The 26,458-nt window shown below is 37.6% G+C and overlaps 1 protein-coding gene across 1 annotated transcript; it reads left to right on the plus strand.

The window, feature by feature from the left end:
- On the plus strand, positions 1–25,320 carry RCF3 (RNA-binding KH domain-containing protein). Its single transcript, XM_086458641.1, is given in 9 exon segments — positions 1–1,043; positions 18,217–18,333; positions 18,335–18,703; positions 22,370–22,612; positions 23,285–23,542; positions 24,239–24,318; positions 24,421–24,529; positions 24,626–24,752; positions 24,827–25,320. Coding segments are annotated over 9 exon segments (2,019 nt in total). The 5' UTR covers positions 1–356; the 3' UTR covers positions 24,856–25,320.
- Positions 25,321–26,458: the final 1,138 nt, after the last annotated feature.

Genomic DNA, 26,458 nt, shown 5'->3' on the forward strand with positions numbered 1-26,458 from the left:
TAAGAAAATCTCTGTGCTAGTCTCTGCAAAAGCAAATCTCACATCGAAATCTCCGATTGAGAGAGAGTTCTCACCATTCCAGCCAAAACTAGAACATTACCGAAGAAAACGAAACCCTAGAAAGCTTTGCAACTCTCTGCCAAAGCAAATCTCCGATTGGGAGAAGGATTTATCGCCATTACAGCGAACACCAGAACATTAACGAAGTAAACGAAACCCTAGAAATCTCCAATCTATATCATCTTCAACTCGATTTGTTGCGATCAGATGATTCAGAACCAGTAATTCTGTTTGTTACTGTAATCGACACTAACATTCGATCTATCTAAAACCTAAAATTCCTGAAAAGAGGGGAAATGGAGAGATCTAGATCTAAGAGGAATTACTACTACAATCAAGATTATGATTCGCAACAAAACCAAGCAAGAACAAAACCTAGGTTTCATCCTCCAAACAAACACCATTACAACAACAATCATCACAGACGAGGAGGACTTGGTGGTGGAAGATTTTCTAAGCCTCAGGAATCATCTCCAACTGTATCGACTTGTTATCGAATACTTTGCCTTGATATTAAAGCTGGTAGTGTTATTGGGAAATCTGGAAACATAATTAAGGCAATTCGACAAGAGACTGGTGCTTGGATCAATGTTCATCCATTGATACCTGGTGATGAGGAGAGGATCATTGAGATATCTGACACTCGACGTCGCGATCCCGATGGACGAGCCCCGTCTTTCTCACCAGCTCAGGAGGCATTGCTCATAATCCATGATCGGATACTTGAGAGCGATGCTGGATTTGGGTTTGGATTTGATGGAAGTGGTGGTGATGATGAGGAAGATTATGGTCCTCGAGGTGGTGGTGATGGGAGTCGTGTTGCGACGAGGCTTGTCGTGGCGAAGGCTAATGTTGGGTCTTTATTGGGGAAAGGTGGGAAGATTATTGAGCAAATGCGGATCGAGACCAAGACACAAATTAGGATCCTTCCGAGAGATCACAATTTGCCTCAATGTGTATCTATTTCGGAGGAGATTGTTCAGGTAACCTACTTTACCATTGTATGTCTAGTTTAGTTTAGTTCATTTTTTCATGGGTTGTCCTTAATTCAACTTTAAGTTCAATTTTATCAGCTTGTGAAAGAGTTTGATGGTGTATAACTTGTGTATGGGGGACTAATTAGATTAGATCAAGGGTGATCTTCTTGAAATGGTCTTGGAGGTAATGGAGGGTAAGAATCTTGAACCAGTTGCTTCCTTTTAGTCAGCTTTCTTTAATTTTCTACAGTTGCTAGTTTTAGGAATAATTCCCATAATAATGGGATTCTTTGTTATCATGATGGAGATTATGAGAACCTGTTGCCTTTTAAATTCTTTTCTATTTTTGATGATTGTCGTAGCTATAAATAAGAGGATGTATTGAGAATCAATTAATAAGAATCCTTTTTCCAAATTATTTCCTAGGAGGCATGGTTTTCCTCAAAAAGTTGACGTTTCTAGGATTTTCTATTTTCTCTTTCAATTGTTTCCAATGAATTGTTAAGGGAATTGTTACAAGTGGTATCAGAGCCACTCATCCTTTGCCTGTTTCCACCCTTTTTTCTTGGGTCCTGCTTTTCCCTTTCCCTTCTAGGCGTACATGGCAGAGATTCACTCACATATTGCTTCACGCGATAACAAAGGTCAACTACTAGAGAAGATGGAACTCTTTGAATAATAATGACTTGTACTCGAAGCTAATATCAAATCACAATTTGAAGTGATTGAAAAGAGGCAGTAGAGTATGGTAGAATTGATCCATATTTGGAGGATATCCTCCATGATGGCAACATCGAGGCTAGATTTTTGAAAAGTCCTGCGATGGGTCAAACTCCGTTTGGGTTTGCAAAGAGCACATGGCAAGATGTCCCTCACAAGGGCCAGCTGTTAACTAGGATACCCTTGTTTCGACAAATGAGGTATAACTGCACCTTATTCACCTCAAATTCCATCAATTTGATGGAACCGACTCGATTGACTAGCTATACATGCATAACAATTCCTTGATTACCACAATGCTCATCCTTGACCAACATGTCTCCATGGCATCTTTCCACCTCGAAAATAAGGTTATGCAATGTACCAGTGGACTCGCAAAAACCTAGGGACCTTACCTTGGTCAACTTTCGGAGAGGCACTCTTATCTTGCTTTGGTCCAATCAGATTTGAAGATCACTTGGGGGACTTACAAAACTCCAATAAACCAGAGCTTTTTGAGATTACCAATCGGCATTAAATTCCTCTCCAACCATACTCCAGGAGTATCCCTGTTGAATAACTCTTTTTATTTAGTATTTTATGTCTTTTGTCTTTTCCACTTGTTACTTGTAATCCCTTTAAAGTCTAATTAGGGTTTTATAATTAATCAAGTTAAATTTCTCTCAATTCAATTTGGCATCAGAGTTTACCCCCATCGACCCCTTCTACCTCCATCGACTCCTTTTTTCTTGCTACTAACTCTATTGTCCCCCTCCCCCCGTACATCCATCTTTAACACCTCTAGTTTTTAGATTCAAACATCACTCCTATAGGGTTTTTTATCCCACCATACGATAGGAGTGTTAAAATACATTGTAGCCTAAGGCAACAACAGAGTTGCTATTTTTTGGTGGCTGTTAAGCCAAACGATGGCCATTGGACTATCCACAGAGACCTGCGGCAACAGTCCCTTGGTTGTTTGACACCTACGTGAACCAGGACAACAACAGAGGTGCTGTTGGAGACCTATGACAACAACAGAGGTGTTGTTTGGGCCTGCGACCATAGCAGCAATGCTGTTTGGGACCTATAACAACATCAGTGGTGTTGTTTGGGGACTGCGACCACAACAGTGGTGCTGTGTGGGGGCTACGATCATAGCAGATATGCTATTTGGAGGTTGCGACTACAACAGCTTGCTATTTTGGAGACTGCGATTACTACATACCCATTGCTTAGAGGCTGCGATCACAGCAACTTGTTGATTAATTGTTGCAACGACAACAAACCTACTGTTTGGAGGCTGCGATCACAACAATTTGCTGTTTGAGGGTTGCAACAACAGCTGTTTGGAGGGTGCGATCACAGCAGCCTTGTTGTTTGAGGATTATAACAATTGCATGATTGCTTCTTGGGGCCCTGCGATTGAGTTGATGGCTGTTCGGGTTACCTTCAATAGTGTTTGATCACCTTTCACGCCTCTTATGATCGTGCATTGCTACTTTTAGGGTGCTGTGATCAGTTTCTTATTTGAACTCCTTTCAAACCAAAGCACATAAATTTTTTTGATGGCCTCCGAGATGTCTTCTTCCTTGATCATCGGTAATAGTAATGGATTGGGAGGTCTTCCCTCTCATTCGACCGACTTTCTAGGCATCCAAATTATCACCGTGAAATTAGATGGCCCTAATTACTTTTTTTGGGCTCGATCAGTTGAAATGTTTATTGGTAGAAAAGGAAAGATCGATTACCTCATAGGGGCGGACAAACAACCTGTACTGATTGACACTACTTATCCCCAATGGTTTGCTAATGACTCTATGGTCCGCTCTTGACTAATTATATTTATTCAACCACACATTGTGGCTGGTTTCATGTTCTCCAAGATCGCAAAACAGATATAGGATTCCGCAAAGAGTATCTACTCGCAACATCAAAACAATGGCCGGATCTTTAACTTAGAGCATAAGATTTCTCGCCTTTCGCAAGGTGACTCTTTAGTCACCACCTATATATCACAGCTACGTGTTTGATGAGAAGAGTTGACCTTCTACTCTTCGTCCTATGCTTGGAAGGACTTTGTTGATTAGGTATAATATGCATCGATTCTGGATAAGAATCGAGTTTTTCAATTTCTAGTTGGACTCCGGGATGAGTTTGAGTATGTGAGAGATCATTTATCGGGTATGGATCCCTTTCCGTCCCTACAAACTACGTATTCTTATGTCTTAGTTGATGAAAGTCGTCGTATAGCTATCTTACCCCATTCTTTAGGAGACCACTTTGCTATGCTTGTTCGCATACCTTTTCCACAGTTTTCCAGCAAATCTCTGCTTTCACGTTAATGACATAAGTGTGATAATTGTGGAAAGTTGGGTTACGTGAAGGTCTGTTGTTATACACTTCATGGTTGTCCTAATCAGTTACGTCAACTGTCTGACCAATCCTCAGCTCATGTTGTCTCTCAGTCGACTACTGAGCAGGCACTCCTTTCAACTACTACCTCTTCATCGGAGTTGGTATCTATAGCTTAGGTTGAGTTTGATAAGTTCAGGAAATTCTTTAATCATATGGAGACTTCATCTCAATTGGTTTCAATTTTCGCTCACTCAGGTACCTTTGCATCTACACATAGTGTTTCCACCACTTTCTCACCATAAGTCATTGATTCTGGTGCCTTAGATAACATGATCGGTATGTCCTCGCTATTCAAAATCTATAATGTTTGCTCTGGTCATTGCAAGGTTCGCTTTGCTGATGGTTCTTTATCTTTTATTGCTGGTTAAAGTCATTTTTCTGTTACACCTTCTTTATCCTTAATTAATACACTGCATATTTCTTAACTTACTACTAATCTTATTTCTATTAGTAGCATTACTAAACATTTGAATTGCAGTGTAATCTTTTATCATTCTCATTGTGTCTTTCAGGATTTAGAGTTGAAGAGGACGATTGACACTGAACGTGAAGTGAATGACTTGTATATCTTGGATGTGCCTATTTTACCAACCTCTCATTCTGTTTCTCAGCTTAGTAGTAGTAGTCAGTCTAATAAGGCACTTGTAACTCGTTGGCACTTACGCTTAGGCCATATTTCCTTTGGATATTTGAAACACATGTTTCTTGTTTTGTTTAATAATACGAATTTGCTTGATTTTTCATGTGAAACTTGTTAACTAGTTAAACATGTTCATTCTAATTATCCTATTAGTATGCATACTACTGCACCTGTTCTGTTTGACCTAATTCACTCTGATGTGTGGGGTCCTTCCCCGGTCACATCCACTCTTGGTTTTTGTTATTTCGTCCTGTTTATTGATGACTACAGTCGTACCAGTTGGGTCTATCTTATGAAATACAAAATGAAGTATATGGGATATTCAAGCAATTTCTTGCTATGGTTCATACTCAGTTTGGTCGTACCGTCAATAATTTCTATTCTGATCATGGTATCGAATACACCTATAGTGAGGTATTGAAAATTTATTTAGAATCTGGTATTGAGCATCAAATGTCCAATGTTAAGACCCCTCAACAAAATGGTCGACTAGAAAGGAAAAATCGTCATATTCTAGAGTTAGCTCATTCCCTCTGTATTGACATGAACGTACCACAATCCTATTGGGCCGATGCAGTTCTTACTGCAGTTTATCTTATTAATCGGACCCCCTCCCGAGTTCTTTAGTTTGCCACACCTTTCTTTAAGCTCCATCCGGATCGTCCTATGTTTCCCCTTCTTCCGCGTGTGTTTGGGTGTATTTGTTTTATTCAAATTCTTGACCATACTCACACTATACTTGACCCTAAGGCCGTCAAATGTATTTTTTTGGATTATTCTTCTACCTAGAAAGGATACCGCTGTTATCATCCTCCCTCTTGAAGGCGTTTTATTTCTCGGGATGTCTATTTCTTTGAACATAACATACTACACTGGATCAGTTGGTATTCAGTCTAAGTGGTTTCCTCTAGATTCCCCTGATGATGACCCCTCTCCTTTGTTATTTTCTCTTCCCATGCCTATTTCTCCTTCTTCTCCTCCTTCTCATTCTCTTGTTAGTTTGTTACCTTCTCACTTGTAGGTTTATTCTCGGCGGTTACACAATACTACCATCACTTCTATGCCAGACCAGCTCGTTTCTTCGCCTCCAGTTCCGCCTCCTACTGTCCCTTGTGATAATCGTCCTATTGCTACTCGTAAGGGTAAGCGCACTTGTACTTATCCCATTTCTAATTATGTATCTGATTCCATTATCCCACCCTCTTATCGGAGTTTTTTTTACTTCTGTTTCTTTGTTTCTCTTCCTAATATTATTGCAGATGCTATTGCTCATCCTGAGTGGCGAGTAACTATACTTGATGAATTGAACGCTCTTGAAAAAATTCAGACTTGGGAACTAGTTCCTCTTCGGCCTGGGAGGAAGGCTGTGGGATGCCGATGGGTGTTTACCATTAAGCATAATCCTGATGGTTCTATTGCTCATTACAAGACACGTCTGGTGGTCAAAGGGTATGTTCAGACTTATGGGATTGATTACCAGGAGACGTTTGCTCCTGTTGCCAATATGACCACCATTCGAGTTCTTTTTTCTATTGTTGCTATCAGAGGGTGGCCCCTTTTTCAGTTAGATGTCAAGAATGCATTTCTTAATAATGATCTTTAGGGAGAAGTTTATATGGTCAAACCTCCTGGCTTTCTTGCCGCTGCCTCTTATGGACATGTCTGTCGTCTTCGCTTTTCTCTTTATGGACTGAAGTAGTCTCCTTGCGCATGGATTGCTAAAGCCATTTATTAGTTTGATTTTCATCAGAGTTCTACTGATCATATTCTTTTCTTGCGTCACTCCTAGGGAAAAATCGTTACTCTAATTGTTTATGTGGATAATATTGTCCTTATTGGAGATGATTGTGACAGTATTGCAGAGGTAAAATCTTACATAGGACCACAATTTGAGATTAAAGACCTTGGATATCGTCGTTATTTTTTGGGAATTGCGGTTGCGCGATCCCATTCTGGTATTTTTATCTCAGTGTAAATATTGATTTACTCAGTGATTCCAGTTAGCTTGGTTCTCGTCCTGCCACTATTCCTATTGAGCAAAATCACAGAATGACTGATTCTGAGGGGGAATGTTTACTGGATATTAGTCAGTATTATCGTCTTGTGGGAAAATTGATCTACTTGTCTATGACTCATCCCGACATTGCCTATGATGTTAGTATTGTAAGTTAGTTTATGCACTCTTCTTGCACATCTCATTTTACTGCTGTCTATTGTATTCTTAGATATCTTAAGGGATATCCTGGTCGAGGTATTTTGTTTAGTAATCATGGTCATCTTCGCGTTGAGGTATGGACTGATGCAGATTATGCTGGTTCAGTAACTGATAGACGGTCCACTTCTGTGTATTGTACCAAAGTTGGTGGCAACTTGGTAACTTGATACAGTAAGAAGCAGGATGTGGTTTCTCGGTTAAGTGTTGAGTCAGAATACAGAGCTATGGTCCTTTGAGTGTGTGAGTTGTTGTGGTTTAAGACCTTACTAGCTAATTTGTGTTTTCCAGTGATAATCCGATTTTCACTATATTGTGATAATAAATCAGCGATTAATGTAACAGTAAATCCAGTTCAGCATGACAAAATGAAGTATATCGAAGTTGATCACATTTCATTAGAGAGAAGATTGTTTCTGGGCAGATTTGTACTCCATTTGTTTCTACATCCCACCAACTTACCGATATTCTTACCAAAGGTGTTAGCAAAACCGTCTTTGAAGGCATCTTATCCAAGTTGGGCGTTGCCGATATCCACGCACCAACTTGAGGGGGAGTGTTGAATAACTCTTTTTATTTAGTATTTTATGTCTTTTGTCCTTTTTTGTTTTTTCCACTTATTAGACTTTGTAATTCCTTTAAAGCCTAATTAGAGCTTTGTAATTAATCAAGTTAGATTTTTCTCAATTCAATTATCCCAATCTCTTTTGGTGAGTCATTCTATAATAGGATGAGATTTGCTTGGACGTTAAAAGTCGGCGACCTATCACACTAGTCGAAACGATTGTGTTAACACAACTTTATGAGAAAAAAATTATTCCTCACCTGCAAATATAAGCCATTTTGACAAGTCTGCAAACATAGCCATTTTGATAAGCCCATGGTTGCTCTCAAGCTATCTACTTCCAACTTTAAGCACCTCACAACAATTGAAATGAAGGAATGTCGTAATGGGACCTATGCTACAATTGTAATAAGATTTACGCCTTCATTCACTGTTGTAAGGAACAACAATTTTTCTTAATCGAGGATATTGCCCTTCATGAGATGGGTGATGTGGTGATTTTTAACCACATACCTCAAGATTCATGTTGATGGAGATTATCTTCTTCATATCAACTTCAACCATTCTTCCAACCACTCCATCATCTGAATGAGATACTCCGGTGTGATGCTTGCAAAAGAGTCTTTGACGATAAAGTTAGAATAGTTACAAAAATAAAATAAAAATAAATAAGTGCAATAAATAATCAATATTTCAAACCTTTTACCTTATTTGGAGCATGCATTTATCATGTTGAATATTAGCATTTATTGTGTTGAATATAAGAACATATGTCATGTTTTGAAAGGAAACCCATGTGACATTGCATGTTTTTTGTGTGAGAAATTATTAAATGTTGAACCTATTTTCTCAATTGAAAAGACTCTTTTGGATGGTTTTGTTAAAGCTTATGTGTTGATCAATGAATATCATTAATGCTTGATATGATATAATTTTTAATATTAGTGAATGAGCACAAGGAGGTGTTAGAGTTTTGTTTTGTTGGCTGGTAAGTTTTATTATGAGATGTTTATGTCTTGTTTATTTGATTTTGAACCAAGTTTTGTCGATATTGTCTTATTTCCTAGCTTATTCTTTCTCTTGAGACAATAGAGTTTATTTTTTCAAATTCTGAGTTTATTTTCCCATTTGAAGTGATTTTGAATACTTATATAACTGTTTGGATTTTCCTTTTAATCAAGATATTTTATATGTAACAAATAGTATATTTGTATCTGAGCAAAATGTTGCATAACTGATATATAAATTCTTGACTTCAAAATTATAGAGAAATGATTTATAAATATGGAGCTTTTATATGATACAAACTATGATATTTTATATGACACAAATCCCAAGGATATATTAATCTCTATGATACACCTGATCTTGTTTTGACGTGCTTGAAAAAATGGTAGCCACTAGTGACTCTCCCTCCAACATGGAGTATCCTGAAAAGCCCACACCTCTTATGGACATGTCAACGATTGATTCCATGATTTCAAGTTTTAGGACAAGTCTTTTTGAGGAGGGATGGGGTGTAGCAAACCCATTTCCACTGGACTCTCACCTAGTTATTGGGGATGAGTTGGATGTTTGAATCCCCAATCAATTGTTCCCTTTTACTTATTTTCCTTAATTTTCTATAGTTGCTAGTATTTAGGATTAAATTTTATAATAATGGGATACCTTGTAATCAGGATATTGATTAGGAGATTAGGTTGCTTTTAGATTCCTTTCCATTTTTGGATGATTCTCATAGCTATAAAGAGGAGGATGTATTGAGAATCAATTAGTAAGAATCCTTTTTCCAAATTGTTTTATGGGAGGTGCATTTTTCCTCGATGAAACCTAAATTTCTAGAATTTTATCCTGTCTTTTGATTGTTTTCAACGAATTATTAATGGAATTGCTACATTTTATCTCCTCTCTAAAGGGTGGAGATCCCAATGAGCTCAATGATTTTCAGCCAATTATTTCGATAATAAATGTCTCCAATTATCATGACTGAAGTCTCATATTCAAAATCCAACAAAGTAATTTTCTAGTTAGGAGGGACATACACTGAAATTGGGGTGGGGGGAATGAAACTCTTGATTCAAGGGTTAGAAAAGGACAAGGCTGCTGTAGGATCGATATGGAAAAGGGTAGGGCAATGTGAATTGGGAATTGATAGTTTACTTGTTATTGAAGATGGGGTGTAAGGAGAGGTTAGGTGTGAACAATTTAGCATGTATGTATTGGAAATAATCTAGTGTAATTGTTTTTTTTTATATATTCTTTTTATTCTTTTATTTCTTGTAAGGACTTTTTAGTCTTTTACTTATTATTATAAATTTTGCCAAGCTCTCAGATTGAGACTTGTGAATTACCTTTTACAATTCTTCTTGGTATCAGAGCCTCTAGAGGCTCCATCGTCCTCTTTTCTTTTCTTTTCTTTTTTTCTCTTTGGGATATAAGTTGCAATTTGGTGTTTCAACAGCAACTAGGGTTACCTTTTTAGGCCCTATGACAGTAGCTAGGGCTGAGTGGAGGACCAATGACAGTTATAAGTTGCAATTTGGTATTTCAACAACAACTAGGGTTAACTTTTTAGGCCTTGCTACAACAGCTAGGGCTGAGAGAGAGTCCAATGACAGCAACTGTCCTATTTCTGAGCTGTTCTAGACCTTGTGACAACAGCTGTGTTGTTTCTGGACAGCGTAAACCTTGTGGCAGAGACTACAGTGAAGCCCTTTGAGTGGTGGTCAACCCTGCGACAATAGCTGCCCTATTTCTGGGCTGTTCTAGATCTTGCGACAGCAGCTGTGCTATTTTTGGGGTATGTAAACCCTGCGGCAGCAGCTACAGGGAGATTTTGAGTTGTATTCAACCCTACAACAGCCACCACACAGTGAGTTTTTTGAGGTTTCTTGAGTTGTGCTACAGTGCAACCCTTTCATTTTCTCGACTGCAACGAGTTTGTTTGTTTCTGGCCTTCTGGTATAGATCTCCTTTCAAGCCAAATCTACTCCTTGTTTGTTCTTGTAAGCATGACATCACACCAAGAAACCAAGGGCATCAACACTAGTCTTGGGGCAAACTCCTCTACCCAACGTATTACTAATGCCCTATTAGATGGTTGGAATTTTCAGTTCTGGCCTCGATCTGTTAAGCTTTATTTGAGTAGTAGAGGGAAATCTGGATGGCTTTTGGGCACCATCACTAAGCCACACCTCACTTACCCCAAAATTAAACAATGGGAGATCGATAATTGCACCATTCTTGGATGGCTTTTCAATTCCATGGAGCAGCGCATCTACACTATGTTTATGTATCACGAGGCTGTTTCATCATTGTGTTCAGCATTCACTCAGACTTAGGCGCATGTCAGGAATGACTCAAGGATTTATGAGCTTTATACAGCCATAGCCCAGGCTACCCAAGGGACTCAGAGTGTAGCTGATTATTTTGGTTTTCTTCAGTCTCGGTGGGAGGAGCTCTCATTATGAGTCTATGACTGAGTTGTCCATAGAAGTAACTGGATATGTGATTAAGAGGATTTCTCGGGACTAGATATATCAGTTTCTCATGGGTTTACGTATGGAGTTTGAGACATTTGGAACCTAGATTCTTAACACCAACCCATTGCCTTCTTTGTTTGAGACATTTGCGACCATTGACAGTGATGAACGCCGTCATCGTGTTATCCACTCTCAGGCACCTGGTATTCTCTTTGCTCTGGTTACAGATCAGATGGCTTTAGCAGTTAACTCTAGTTTCTCCGACTCTCAGACCCCGGTATCAGGGAGTCATGGTTGTGGTAGCCGTGGTCGTGGTAAAGGGAATGGTCTCACTTGTAGTCATTGTGGAAAGACTGGTAATGAGAAGGCCCGCTGGTTTCAGCTCTATCCTCATCTGATACCATGATCTTCTTCCACTAAGTTTTTGGGACAGTCTACTCATCGTGCCGTTGCAGTGGAGTCATCATCCATTCCTCTCACTGATCCTCCTTCCTCACTTGGCACTATTGACTTGTAACAGCTGCAGACTCTATTGTTCGGGATCAGAATCATGCTTACACTCACCCCTCATCGACAATAACCTCGGATACTACGCTTTTAGGTACATCCTCTGCCTTCTATGTCACTCAGTTTGGTTCTGCTTCTCTGACATGGGTTATTAATTCTGGTGCTTCTGATCGCATGACCGGTGAGTCTAATCATTTTACTTCGTCTACTTTTCCTACCACACATAGGGAGGTTCGCCTTGCTGATGGTTCTCTTACACCCATCCACAGCAAGGGTACCATCCCTTTATCCACTAGACTCTGTGCTTCATGTCCCTCATCTATCTTTTAATCTTATGTCTGTGAGTAGTTTTACTAGATATCTAAATTGCTCAGTTATTTTTTTTCCTATTCACTGCATTTTTCGGGACCTGATTTCGAGGAGGATTTTTTGCAAGGGGTATGAGAGGGATGGGCTGTACTTGTTTGGATCTCAGCCTACTGTTGTTCCGGCTTTTGTGCTTTTTTTTTCTGGGAGTCACACATTTTCTTCTCAAACCTTAGATTTATGGCATGCTCGCTTAGGACATGCCAATTTTCAGCACTTATGTTATTTATTTCCTACTTTAAAAACTATTTGTAGTGAACACAAATTTCAGTGTTCTGTGTGTGAACTTTCTAAACACGCACGTACTTCTTATATTCCTCGTATGCATTGAGTTAATAAAATATTTGATTTAGTTCATTCTGATGTGTGGGGGTCTTCCTCCATTATTGTTTTTAATGGTCATAGATATTATGTTACATTTATTGATGACTATTCTTGTTGTACTTGGGTTTATCTAATGCGTTCTTGTTTTGAGGTGCTTCCTATTTTTGTCAATTTTTTAAAAATGATTCAAACTCAGTACAATATTACTATTAAATCTCTTCGATCTGATAAGGGGGGGGGGGAATATATATCTGATGAGATTCGCTCCCATCTTCATGAGCATGGTATGCTTCACTAGTTGACTTGTCCTTATACTCCTGAGCAAAACGGGGTGGCGGAACGTAAGAATCGCTATCTTATGAACATTGTTCGATGTCTTCTCCGAGGAATGCATGTTCCTAAGGCATATTGGAATATGACAGTCCTCACTACGACTTATCTTATTAACCGTGTCCCTAGTTGCACCTTAGAGGGACAAATGCCTCTTCATGTTTTTCAACTTGATATTATACTTTTTTCCATTACACCCCGAGTATTTGGGTGCACGTGCTTTGTTCAGGACAGAACTCCTAATCGCACAAAATTGGATGACAAAGCTATTCAATGTATTTTCTTGGGTTATTCTTATATGTCAAAAGGGTATCAGTGTTATGATTCAGTTTTTCACCGGATCATACTCTCTTGATGTTACTTTCTTTGAAAATGTTTCATACTTTCGTGCCTCATCTACTTTGTAGGATCATTCTACTTTGCAGGAGCCGTCTCCTATAGTATTGCCTTCTCCAATTTTTCCTTTATTTTCGCTGACTCTTAAGGTCTACACTCGTTGCCTTCCCCCTTCTCCACCTGTGTCGACCTTCTCTTTGGACTCATGTATATTTTCTCCTATCTCTACATCTATACCTGTTCTTACCCTTTCGATTTTTGACTCACCTATTGCTATTCACAAAGGTAAGTGGAGGTGTGTGACTGATCATCCTATTGTCCAGTTTGTTTCCTATAAGGGTCTTTTTTCCTCTTGTCATGCCTACTTTATGGCCATTGATTCTATTCGGATTCCTTGGTATATATCAGAGGCTTTGCGAAACCTTAGTGGTTTAGAGCTATGACTATGAGATAGATGCTTTGTAGAAAAATAATAACTGCGAACTTGTTACCCTTCCATCTGGGGAGTGTATCGTTGGGTGTAAGTGGGTTTTCACTGTGAAATATTTCTCTGATGGGATTGTTGATTGGCACAAGGCACGTCTCGTTGCTAAGGGGTTTACACAGACTCTTGGAAAAGATTTTGGTTCCATGTTTGCTCCGGTTGCCAAACTTTCTACTGTTTGCCTTCTTATATCTTTAACAACATGTAACTCCTGGCCACTACATCAACTTGATGTGACGAATGCTTTTTTGAATGATGATTTTCTGATGTTATATATATGGACCCTCCTCCTGGGTTTCGTTTTCAGGGGGAGTATTCTGGGAAGGTATGTCGCCTTCTAAAATCTCTGTATGGCCTGAAGCAGTCCCCAAGAGCCTGGTTTCAATGATTTTCTGAGGTTATTTTATTTATCGAGTTTACTAGATGTCACTCAGATCATACTTGCTTTATTGTCGATGAGTGGATGGTCGTTGCATTATTGTCTTGGTTTATGTGGATGATATTATTGTGACTGGAGATGATGCACAGTGAATTGACAGGGTTAAGGCGTTATTGGGTCGTGCTTTTAAGGTTAAGTACTTGGGTCCACTCAAGTACTTCTTGGGGATAGAAGTGGCCTGGTCTCGGCGTGGTATTTCGCTATCTCAGTGTAAATACACATTGGATCTTCTTCAGGACACGGGGATGCTAGGTTGTTGTCTTGCTTCCTCCCCTATGGATCATAATCATCGTCTTCATGCTGACTCTAATGATCTTTTATCGGATTATTCTCATCGGAAACTTGTAGGTCGTCTGATTTATCTGAGTAACATTAGACTAGACTTGTCTTTTGCGGTCAATGTGGTCAGTCAGTTCATGTATACTCCTCGTACTTCTTACCTTGATGTTGTTTATCGTATTCTTCGCTACTTGAAGTCGCATCATGGTCTTGGGTTTTTCTATTCTTCTACTGTTCAGCTGCATTTGTCGTGTTTTACAGATGCTGATTGTGTTGGTTCTCTTATAGATAGGAGATCTACCTCTGATTTCTGTACTTTTTATGGTGATAATCTGATCTTGTGGAAAAGTAAGAAACAAAGTGTGGTTTCTCGTTCTTCTTCTGAAGCTGAATATCGTGCAATGGACCTTGGCATATGTGAGCTGATTTGGCTTCGGTCTTTGCTGAAAGAGTTGGGTTTTCTTATTTCCGGTTCTTCTCTTTTGTTCTGTGATAACAAGTCTGCTATCATGCTTGCTTCTAACTCAGTTTTTCACGAAAGAACAAAGCATATTGAGATTGATGTTCACTTTCTCAGGGAGAAAGTTCGATCTGGTTATCTTCAGACAGTCTTCGTACCATCTTCAGATCAGTTTGTCGGCATGCTTACGAAGTTTGTTGGTCTTTCTATCACTAATTCTCACATTGTCAAGTTGGGTTTAGTTGATATATTTGCCCCAGCTTGAGGGGGAGTATTGGAAATAATCTAGTGTAATTGTTGTAATTGTTTTTTTATTCTTTATATTCTTTTATTCTTTTATTCTTGTAAGGACTTTTTAGTCTTTTAACTCTTTTATTCTACAATTCTTCTGTATGTTCTTTTAACTATCATTTGGTTTCTTGTGAAGCTTGAGGAGTCTTGGCAATGTTATTAAAATCTTGTGGTTTACTATTTGAATCTATAGTTCCAATAACTCAAATTATTTGAATCCCTTTAAAAAAAGATCCTACAAACAACCTAACATCACCGATACTTATGACAATTAATGCATATCAATGAATTCAAGTTTTGTACAATTTATGATAGGAGATATTTATTTTTCTTTTTGAGAAAGGTTTTATTGTTTGTATGGTTGTGAGTTCAAAAGAATGCCTGAAATGGTGAATGTTGGGATCAGCAGGTAAATATTTATTATTATTATATACAAGTGTGTTTACAAATTGTCATTATTTGATTGGTTAAGGAATAGTTAGGCATATGTATGTCTAAATATCAAAATTTTGTGGATGTCCATTCATCTTCTTTTTAAATCATAAAGAATCTTTATGAACTTTATCCAATGGTTTGAATCAATCTTATGATTTTATGAATCAATTCGATTATGATAATATTGATTTCAGGCGATGGGATTATTTTTTTCACTCTTTCTTTTGCAATATAAGCATTGAGCACACCTTAAGACGATGAAAAGTCACAGGCTTGTTGAAGGATTTAATGTGGGATAATCCTTTAGAAGATGAAGCTGTTTAGGTTAATTGAAGGCTTTAACATGGGATTGCTATATTTTAATTTGTTGATAACACAAATGTTTTACAAGGCACTCTTTATCCATATGTATAACTTGGAATGTATTGTTAGTGCTTTGAGGCATATCAAACTTGAAAAAAACGAAGTGATAATATGGGAGACGTGGATAGTACTAAAGTGATTTCTGTCAGTTTGGACTGTGGAGTGAGCAAACTCCCAGTTGCCCACATCAGAGTGGTTTCATGTCTTCATGTCAACCTTGAAAAAGGGAGTGAATGGTGTTGGAGTCATGGATAATATTAATTTGATTACTACTGGTTTGCAATGTCAAGTAAGCAAACTCATCATAATCTATCTTGGATTTTTGTTGTTGCAAACTTTTCCTAGTGAATTTTGTTGAAGATATGGCTCAAAAACAATATTAGGTCCGGTCCAAGTGTGTTTTTTTGGGCCGGTCCAAGTTACTTTGGGTTGGGCTTGTGACTCATGTAAGTTGTCCACTTTGTGGTGCTTCTAAAAGGATTTGTTTTCCATAGGGCTGTAACCAAACCCAACCCATTGGGTTGAACTCGACTTTGGGTCAGGTTTGGGCATAGTTAGCTTGGGCGTGGTCTTGGGTTTGGGTTTCAAAAAAAATGCCCAACTCAAATAGGGTTTGGTTTGGGCATGGCATCGGGCAACCCAATTTGCCTAAACCCGAACTTAATATGTGATTGTTTTCATTAAATAAACAATTGCTTTATTATTAATGCTTTTGTTTATGTAATTTCATATTGCCATACAATAATTATGTTACTACTTTAAATATTTTTTTTTTTGCAAATTGGTATTAACAATAAATAAAGTTGGTTCCATTTAATCATTATAAATTTGCTTATTATTTTATGTATGTAAATTTTGAAACACATTTTTAGAAAAATAATTGTAAAATTTGTTTTTTGTTTTTTTTTTTGCATATCACTTATCTTTATGTAAGCCCTTAACATTACTAAATTATCTAATATTAATGAATTAACCCGACTGACCCGCCTTGCATTGGGTTAGGGTTGGGCATGGGTGCGTGTTGGTGTTTGTCAAGTTTGGGTTGGGTCGGGTTGATCCTCAACCTGGCCCAACCTGCCCAAGTTGGAAGCATTAACAAGAGAGTAGAATAAAGATAGAAACACTAAATAGGAGAGGTTGAGAAGTTGGGAAGATTGAAATCTAGAAAAAGATGGTGGTGTATGGTCAGCCATGGGAGAAACTTCAGATTCAAAGGCATAACCAAATGGATGTGAGGAATAAGCATTGCTTTTAAAATTGGCTGTGCCTGCAGAAAATCGTGCTCCCATTGTGGGCTCATCCATGGATGATCGACGTGACATATTGTGAATATGAGGAGCAAAGTCATCATTAGAGCCAAAAAATGATCAGGTGATTGTAACCGCACATGAAAATGGCTGTGGTCACGATACTGATTCCTAGTATTGATTTGCTCTGTTTTTCTTCATAGTGAAATCGAGCTCCAATGCTCATATCTCCGTGGTAAATTCTCGTCTTATGGGCATGGTGTTTTTCCTCTTTTCTTTCTTTGTTTGTTTGTTTCTCTTCTTTCATTTGTTACTATTTTTATAGTACACTCTTCGTTGCCATCATCAAACTAGTTCTTGAAGGTGTTGTGTAAGAGGTGTTTGGTGAAATACCCAAGTTGTGTTTGATCAAATTACTAAGCAGGCTTCACTAATGTATTCACATACACAACAAATTTAGTATCCTTGGTATAACTTAGAATGCAATTTTTTTATTTTTTTATTTTAATTGTAAGAGCCCCATTAACAAAAACCAGAGGGTTACAAACATCAAGATAATAGGTCATGGGTTAGTTATTGGAAGTGTCTATATGTTGGGAATGGGAGCATCATCAAAATCTAGAAATTGAACAATGTATGTGAACCTGATTGATCATTTATTCTTGTTTTAGATAATTCGATAAGACTGTTTTTCCAGATCCATTCTTCCCACCCTATTATATTGAGTAGTTGTTAGATCTTCATAACTGGTGATGTTTATTTGTCAATAACTGAAGAGAGGACCTATCTGTTGCTAGATGAAGTGATAAAAAAATTGAAAAAAAATAAAAAATCTGTTGGTCTATATTCAGAAGTTCTACCATCAATTGGTTAACACAGAATTTATAGCATAGTGATTTCGCTTGAACTTATAAGCTGCATTCCGAGCTTGTATTTGAGATTTATGATGGCTATATACATTATATTACTTTGGTAACAACATGAATCAGTTTTTTACTTGAAAGCAGCTCCAATAATCAGTTCTATGATCAATTACATAATTTTTATCTGTTGTGGATAACCATTATCATGAGAATGAAACATCACGCCAAGTGGTATTACATTGGGAAACTGCAGCGATTGTTTGGCCCATCATAGTTTTATTATCCATTCTGTTATCATTCAACCGAATAAATTACTCTATATTTGGAATCTTTTGATGTTTTTGAAGATCTCTTGATATAACTTCACAACAAGGAAAGAGAGTAGAACTCTATGGCATAACATTATAAATTAACGATTTCATGTAAAACTGCTTTTCAGGTTGTCGGTGATGTTAATGCAGTGAAGAAAGCTGTGGCAATCATGGCATCACGCTTGAGAGAGAGTCAGCATCGTGACCGCAGCCATTTCCATGGGCGGTTACAATCACCTGATCACTTTTTTTCCTCCCGATGATGACTTTACTCCTCAGACGAACAATATGTCACGTCGATCATCGATGGATGGGTCCGCAATGGGACCACGATTTTCTTCAGGCACGGCCAATTTTAGAAGCAATGCCTATTCCTCACATCCATCTGGATATGCCTTGGAAGCTGAAGTTTCTCACATGGTTGACCATGCACCACCATTTTCTTGTGAGGAGATTGTGTTTCGAATTCTTTGCTCAAATGACAAGGTTGACAGGGTTATGGGAGAGAGAGACGGGATTATAGAATTGCTTCAAGGTGATATCGGCGTAGAAGTCAGGATAACCGACCCAGAGCCAGGATTGAATGAACGGATAATTACTATTTCTTCTGACGAGGTACCTTCTCTCTCTCTCTCTTACACACACAGGAACACACAAATACTCCGAGTTGTGCAGCTTTTGATATGCATACATAACAACTGAGTCCTGAAAATCTTCGGAATCCATGGTCCGAGCTTAAATGCAACTCATGTAAATCTTTACTCATATTATGCTCTCCACAGCTATAATTTAGCAACCTGTTTCTCAATTTTCTCTCAGTAGTCAGCAATGATGTCTTGATGCTTGTTTTCAACACATTCAATGCCAATCAGAACTCCAAAACAAGATTAAGATATGCTACATCCATTGAACTTGATGCTAGAGCTAGGGCTGGCAATGAATCGGTTTGGTACCGGATCAATACCGTCCGATTTTTTTTGCTATGATCCAGATCCGATCCAATCGGATTAAGGGTTTTTTCCCCTTTAAATCAATGTGGGAGACGAAGGGATAAAAGGGTTTATTTCTTAGGAAACAATCGGATCGGGGTTTTATCAGATCAGTTCGAGGTCAATCCGAAACTTGTTCAGATCATTATATTTCATTCCGAATCCGAATCCGAATCCAATTTTTTTGGATCGTATCTCGGATAAAAATCAGGTTATTGCCATCCCTAGCTAGAGCTCATGCATTCTTTTCTGTGTTATTCATAAAAGAAATTATCTTTGAATCAACGGTTAACCAATGATACTCACTACTTGAACACCTTATCATATTCAGATCATTCTTGTATAGATATCTTAAAAGTTTTGGCAAGGTGTAAATGGAGGTACTTTGTAGGGAATAAGGAATTCTCTATCTTGTTTTTACTAGTTCTTTTAATTAATTGGTATTCTTTTTTATTATTTTATGTTAGTAAATTTATCAAGTGGGACCTCATTTGTAAGGAGGTCTTATAGGGTGTTTCTCTAACACTTGCTGTGAGCTCTGTTTGGTTTCTTCTTTTCTCTTTTTGTTTTGTATTGTTTTTTTTTTTTTTTGGGTCTGATGCTTGGTTGTATAGGTCTATTGATCTCCCTTTTTCTTCTAGTAAGTTTTATATGTATAAAAAAAATTCTTGTTATAAGAATTCTCTTTCTTGTTTTTAGTAGTTCTATTATTTCTTTTTTATTATATTATGCTAATAAATTTATCAGGTGGGATCTCATTTGTGAAGTCTAGTAGGGTGTTTCTCTAGCCCTGGCTGTTAGTTTCATTTGTTTTATTCTTTTCTCTACCTGTTTTTTTTTTCTTTTCTTTTGTTTGTTGCTTGGTTGTATGGGTTTATTAACCTCCTTGTTTTCTTCTAATGAATCTTATATCCATAAAAGATTGCCTTAAAAGTATTAAATTACCAATCTTATGTCACAAATTATATATATTTCTCAATTGAATCATTTGTTAGATCTTTCTTTTACATTTTGCTGAAGCCTTGGTCTTCATATTGAAGATCCATTTGTGACCAACTAATGTATTTTAATAGTAAACCTATTGACACAGGCATCCTCTCTTTGAGATTAAGGGGCTAGAAGATGGAAGACACTAAAGTTGGAGGGGTATTATTGGAAAAGAGGTTGAAAAGGAAAGATATATATAAAGTTGGATGGGGTATTCTTGGAAGGAGGTAGAAGAGGAAATACAATAAAGCTGAAGGGGTATTCTTGGAAGAGAAGATAAAATGAAAAATATTATCCTCAAGATTCATGGCAAGATTAAATCTTGATCCCTCTTTATTTGGGGGGTATAAAGATCGAGACAAAGTGAGGGACAACTGTTTTGTTTTATTTTATACTAGAGTGTGCCCCATGCATCCTCTTTGGGGTTAATGGGGTAGAAGAGAAAAGACAATAAAGTTAGAGAGATATTATTGGGAAATGGTGGTAGAAGAAGAAAGGTAATAATGTTGGAGGGGTATTCTTGGAAAGATGGAGAAGAAAAAATGCAAGATAGTTGAAAGATGTCCTCGAGATTAAATCCCAACCCCTCTTTATGTGGGGATAAAGATTGAGATAAAGGGAGGGGACAACCATCCTGTTTTACTATGTATACACTAAAGTTTGTCCATGCCACATCCTCGTTGGGGTTAAAGGAGGTGAAAGAGGAAAGATAGTAAAGTTGGAGGGGTATTATTGAAAAATGGAGTAACAAAAGGAAAGATAGTAAAATTTGAGGGATATTTATATCGAAAAAGGGGGAGCGTGGGGGGAGGAGAGGAAATGCAATAAAGTGGAATGAGTGAAGTGGAAAGGCAATAAAGTGGGGGTAGTGGGGGTAATGAGGACTCCACTCCATTGTATTGGAAAATAGTAGATAGTAGTAGTCTAATTCTATTATTTCTGTGTAAGGGCATTTATGTCCATTCACCTTTTTTATTATTATAAATATCTGTCAAGCTCTTAATTAGAGACTTGACAATTCTACAATTCTTCTCATGTAGCTGGAGTGGGACCGACCATTGTGTAGGGCTAGCAACGGATCGGTTCGGTACCAGATCAGTGCCACTCTGATCCGATCCAAATTTTTTTTAAAGATGTACTTGATCCAAATGGATTAATGAATATGTGAACCGAATCCGATCCATTTCATTTCATCCTTAATCCGAAATTGATTTGGTCCGATCCGAACTCATGCCTTATTTTCAAATTATCAATGTTCAAAAATTTTAAAAATCTACTTTTCTACAACAAATATAGAGGGAAATAAAAAAGATTGAGGTAGATCCGAATCCGATCCGAAAATCCAAAATTTTAGGTTTTTTTTGGATCGGACCGGTTAGACATCGAGTATATTTCGGATCATTGCCAGACCTACTGTTGTGTTTTATTATATAGAATATGTATGTATGTATATATATTATGCTTTTATTTTTTTATTTTTATAATGAGTTATTGATAATTTTACAAACTAAAGTTGTTTTGCAATGTGTCAAACCAACTAAGCTATGGGTCTAAGCCCACAATATATATATATATATACACACACACACACAGACACACACACACACTAGTGTTTAGGCACAGGCATCCTCTTTCGGGTAAAAATTGGAAAAAAATAAAGTTGGTGGGGTATTATTAATTTTTTTAGAGGTTACAGGGGTAAAAGATGAAAAATAATAAAGTGGGTTAAAGGGGTAAAAGTGAAAATATAGTCAAGTTGGAGGGGATGAAGAGTAAAGGAAATAACAGAACTATAGCTTGATGGGAGGTTTATCCTACAAAACTGTAGCTGATGGGAATTTATCTCCACCGAACTGTAGCAAGTGGGGGCTCATTTTCACAAAAAATCAGCCCATTCTGTAACTTTGAACCCTAGTTTACAAGTTGAAGAATCATGGACCATCAATTTATACTGTTAGTTGGTAAACTACTTTTGATGGGGTTAGAAGTTTCGGAATGGGCTTTTTTGTGTGTGAGGATGATCTCCTCATCATAGAGATCATCCTCACAAAAAAAAATCAACCATTCTGAAACTTTGGGCCCATACAAGACAAAACTTTGGCTACTGAACGCTATCCATATATATTTATAATATGTATGTTATGTAAGTTAAGTTTTTTTATAATGAGCAATTGATAATTTTACACAGGCATATTGCTTCAGCTTAAAGCTTATTTATGAGGAAGATGTTCCAAATTTTTTGTCTGTGTGAGTGTTGATTGTGCTTGAAGTAACAAAAAATTTCTGGTTTACATTTGAATTCCAGGGCCCTGATGATGTCCTGTTTCCAGCTCAAGAAGCTTTGTTGCATATCCAGAGTAAGATTGTAGATCTGGACAAAGATAATATTATAACAACAAGGTTGCTTGTTCCATCCAGTGATATTGGATGTCTAGAGGGGCGAGATGGATCATTATCTGAGATGAGGAAATTAACTGGTGCAAACTTACAGATATTACCAAGAGATGAACTTCCCTTGGATACTATAGGGGACGATGAACTTCTACAGGTTTGTGATCTAAATTGTTCTGCCTTGTTCAAACTATTTGGGGTTGGCTTGCATGAATCATGTTTCTTTATTCAATGCTGTTCATCTGTATTTGCGGAGAATGCTGACCACCAGCATACATAATCATTAATTTTTTTTTGAACCAAGGATCTTTATGAAGTTTAGGAAATTATTCCTCAAATATACTTCAAAGAAATGTCTACTGTTTTGGGAATTCTGTGAAATTTTTAAAACAGTAGATATTGAACAGCAATGAAGAAATCTTGAATCCATTTGGTTGGCTGTGTTATGCACATGGTACACATGAAGGAGGTGACCACCTTAACTTCTAAGCCAAACATCAACCTGAATGATTGCATAGATGTGACCATTTGATCTATAACATATTATGAAGCCAGATACGTACTATTTTATTACGGATTCAACAACTATAATCATTTACTTCTGTTGTAATTTGATATAGAAGATCTTGTCAAAAAATTCTCTCATGACATGGTTGAATATCTTTCTGCATATGTACCATTTGCACATGTTTATACTATTGTTAGGCCATCTTTATTGCCTACCAGATGTGAATTTCACATTTTTTTCTTAGAAAAAAAGATTCCAATTTTTTTGGCTGTTATTTTATTTGCATGGTGCAGCATTCATGATAATGACAGGTGTTTACAGATAACAGGGGAGATAATGGCAGCCAGAGAGGCTCTTGTTGCGGTAACAGAAAGGCTAAGGACTCATCTATATCGTGAGTTCTTTTCAAAGGACATGCCAACATCATCCATCTCCTCATCAGGACATACCGGGAGCATGTTTGCACTTGAGGTGTGCCCACCCAATGGAAATCCAATTCGTGAAGTTTACCCGGGAAGTGATCCTCCCTCTTCAGGCTATCTCAATGCACAGTCTCCAATAACTACAAGACCGTCAAAGGTGATAATCACTGAGAGATATTTAATTTCAAGCCTGGCTTACCTTTGTGTGAGCTAGTTGTTGAGAGTATATTTTCCTCCACTCTCGGGTGTGTTATACCCCAGTTAAGCCCCTTGACTGTGACCCTCTTATATTCATAGTTCTCCCCCTCTCCAACAGATCGGTCTTTTGGAGTAGTTGGTTGGTTAACATGGTATTAGAGCACTACGTTCGTATAGGCCATGGGTTTGATTCTTTACACTCTTATGGGTGAAGGGGAGTGTTGAGTACATATTTTCCTCCACTCTCGGGTGTGTCATACCCCAGTTAAGCCCCGTGACCCTCTTATATTCATAGTTCTCTCCCTCTCCAACAGATCGGTCTTTTGGAGTAGTTGGTTGGTTAACATGGTATCAAAGCGCTAGGTTTGTATAGGTCACGGGTTCGATTCTTTCCACCCTTATGAGTGAGGGGGAGTGTTGAGTATATATTTTCCTTCACTCTCTGGTGTGTCATACCCCACTCAAGCCTCATGACACTCTTTTATCTTCATAGTTCTCCCCCTCTCCAACAAATCGGTCTTTTGTAGTAGTTGGTTGGTTAATTCTAGTTTCAAGGTTACTTCTCTTCTCTTCTATGACTGCTATCCAATTGTTACATTATTGCCGTTCTATATGTAGCCTTTGTTAGTGTTTTTTAAGTTGACCATGGCTGTAGGATGCTGGAGCATCTCGCGGTGGATCAGTGGATAGGAAGGAAGGCGATGCTCATGAAGATCCACCTATAGCCTTCAACAGGTCGTGAATTGTATGCTTTGTTTTACAACTTTTTTATGTACCAAGTCTTTCCATCGTTGCATACTAATTTCTTTCACCTTTGGCTGTGTCTGAGTTCTGCAGATTGACTGCACCACTTGTCACTAGAAGTACACTGGAAGTTGTCATTCCAGAGCAAGCAATTCCCAAGCTCATCACAAAATCAGGAAACAAACTTGCTCAGTTGAGCGAGGTAAAGTCTAACTTCTGGAAGTCTTTTCTTTACTAGATTTTATTTGTTGGACCACAATTTAATATTTTTCATGGGCCCATGTTTCGATATGAACAGTTGTCGGGAGCAAGTATTAGTCTTGTTGAAGGTAGACCCGAGCAAACCGAGAAGATCATTCAAATATCTGGTACTCCAGAGCAGACTGAAAAAGCTCAGAGTTTGCTTCAGGGATTTATTCTGAGCAGTAAGTTTTCTTGATTATTGGGTTTCCCATCTCTCCTCCTTGGATAGAATGGTAATTTTGATTTTGCTTATCAGCACAAGGAGACGACGCCCCTGCAAGCTAATGTGAGCTAAGATGGTTTCAGTTCTCATGGTATTTTGACTCCCCAAATGCAAATATTCGGTGAGTGAATCATTATGATGGTCTAGTATAAAAAGCTGCGGCTTCTTATACTTGTCTGCAGTTCTCGCAGAATGTGAATATCCAGAGTAATGGTTCACTTTTAAACTGACCTTCTAAGGTAACCTTTTTCTCAAATACAGTTCTCTTTAAATTGATGATTATTGGATTTATTTTATTTTTTTCCTAGATTGAATTAATGTGCCGTCTTTGCATTGATATTTTGCTCAACTGGTTGACATTAACATCAATATCTCCAAATTGGGTAAATTAATAAGGCATTATAGGAAACTTTTGTTGAAAAATTACAAGTGTTACATCGACAACAAATGTATTGTGAAGGGGACACTAGATAGGTGGGGTGTCCTCTCTCCAATCAGGAATGAGAAATCTTTAGTGCCCTTGAATATTTTTTTATTTGTTACTATAGTATAGTTTTCTTGAAAATATTTTGGTGTAAAATGAAACAAACACTTAAAAAGGGGAAATATTTGTTGATCTGAACCCCCCAACCCATCAGTAGTGGTTTTTATTCTTTTGGAGCCCTGGCCACCCCTTGAAGCAAAAAAAATATAATTGCAACCTATGGGGAAAATGCAACATAACGAATTGGTTAATGTTTCCCTTTCTTTTTTCAATAAAAAAACTAGTATTTATTTAATATTCAAAGATCAAAATCAGCCCCCCTATATATAAAAAAATGTCTTTGGTGTATGAGCTAGTTTTATTATAAAATGCGTTTCAGTAGATGGGGAGAGAGTTGAACCAATTTTAGGGCAAAAAATGATGTAAGCAGATTTAGGGATCTTAGGATGGTCCATTGGTTTGCTAACCCATCACGAAAGTAGGGACACTCAAAATCTTTTAGTTCGTTAAATCCAGGTCTGACTAAGGCGTAACAATGGCCAATATGACGTACTACCATATCATTTGTAAATAGTTAGATTGATAAATTTCAGATAAAGTGAAAACCCAGATCAATGATCTCTGGTGCAATGTTTCTTATTAAATAGTGAAGATGGGTACAAGAAGTTACATAACTGCCTAGAAGTTACTTAACATAATTAATGTTCTTTTATATATGAGTCGTGCTCGGGTGACCTCAAGATTGGATCTCATGTAACACATACTTGATGTAAAAGTGGATGGGAGCCATAGATGCTTTTTTGCGAGAGCATCTATGGTTCTCTCGTACACTTTTGCGTCAGGGTGTGCGATGTGAGGCCCAATCACTTCAGCATCTTTATATATTATAAAAAGAGAAACACTTTCCTTAGTAAATATTTTAAGCCTTGCTAAGGGTCGTTTTACTCAAATGGATTATCATATTCGCAATCCAACACAATCCTTTAGATTTCATGGAAAAATTCAGATAAAAAAATCAAAATATAATTTTCTTTGGATTTGATCCAAGATTTTGAAAATGGACGGTTAATAAACTTCCACATAACTACCAAATTTAATAATAAAAAATAACATATCTTTTAAAAGTTCATAGAATTTTGTCCTCCACAATCTTGAAGCGTTGGATCATAGTTTTGGATGCC

Source organism: Akebia trifoliata, chromosome 11, assembly GCF_017979445.1.
Source record: "Akebia trifoliata isolate Shusen 1 chromosome 11, ASM1797944v1, whole genome shotgun sequence".
NCBI lineage: Eukaryota > Viridiplantae > Streptophyta > Magnoliopsida > Ranunculales > Lardizabalaceae > Akebia > Akebia trifoliata.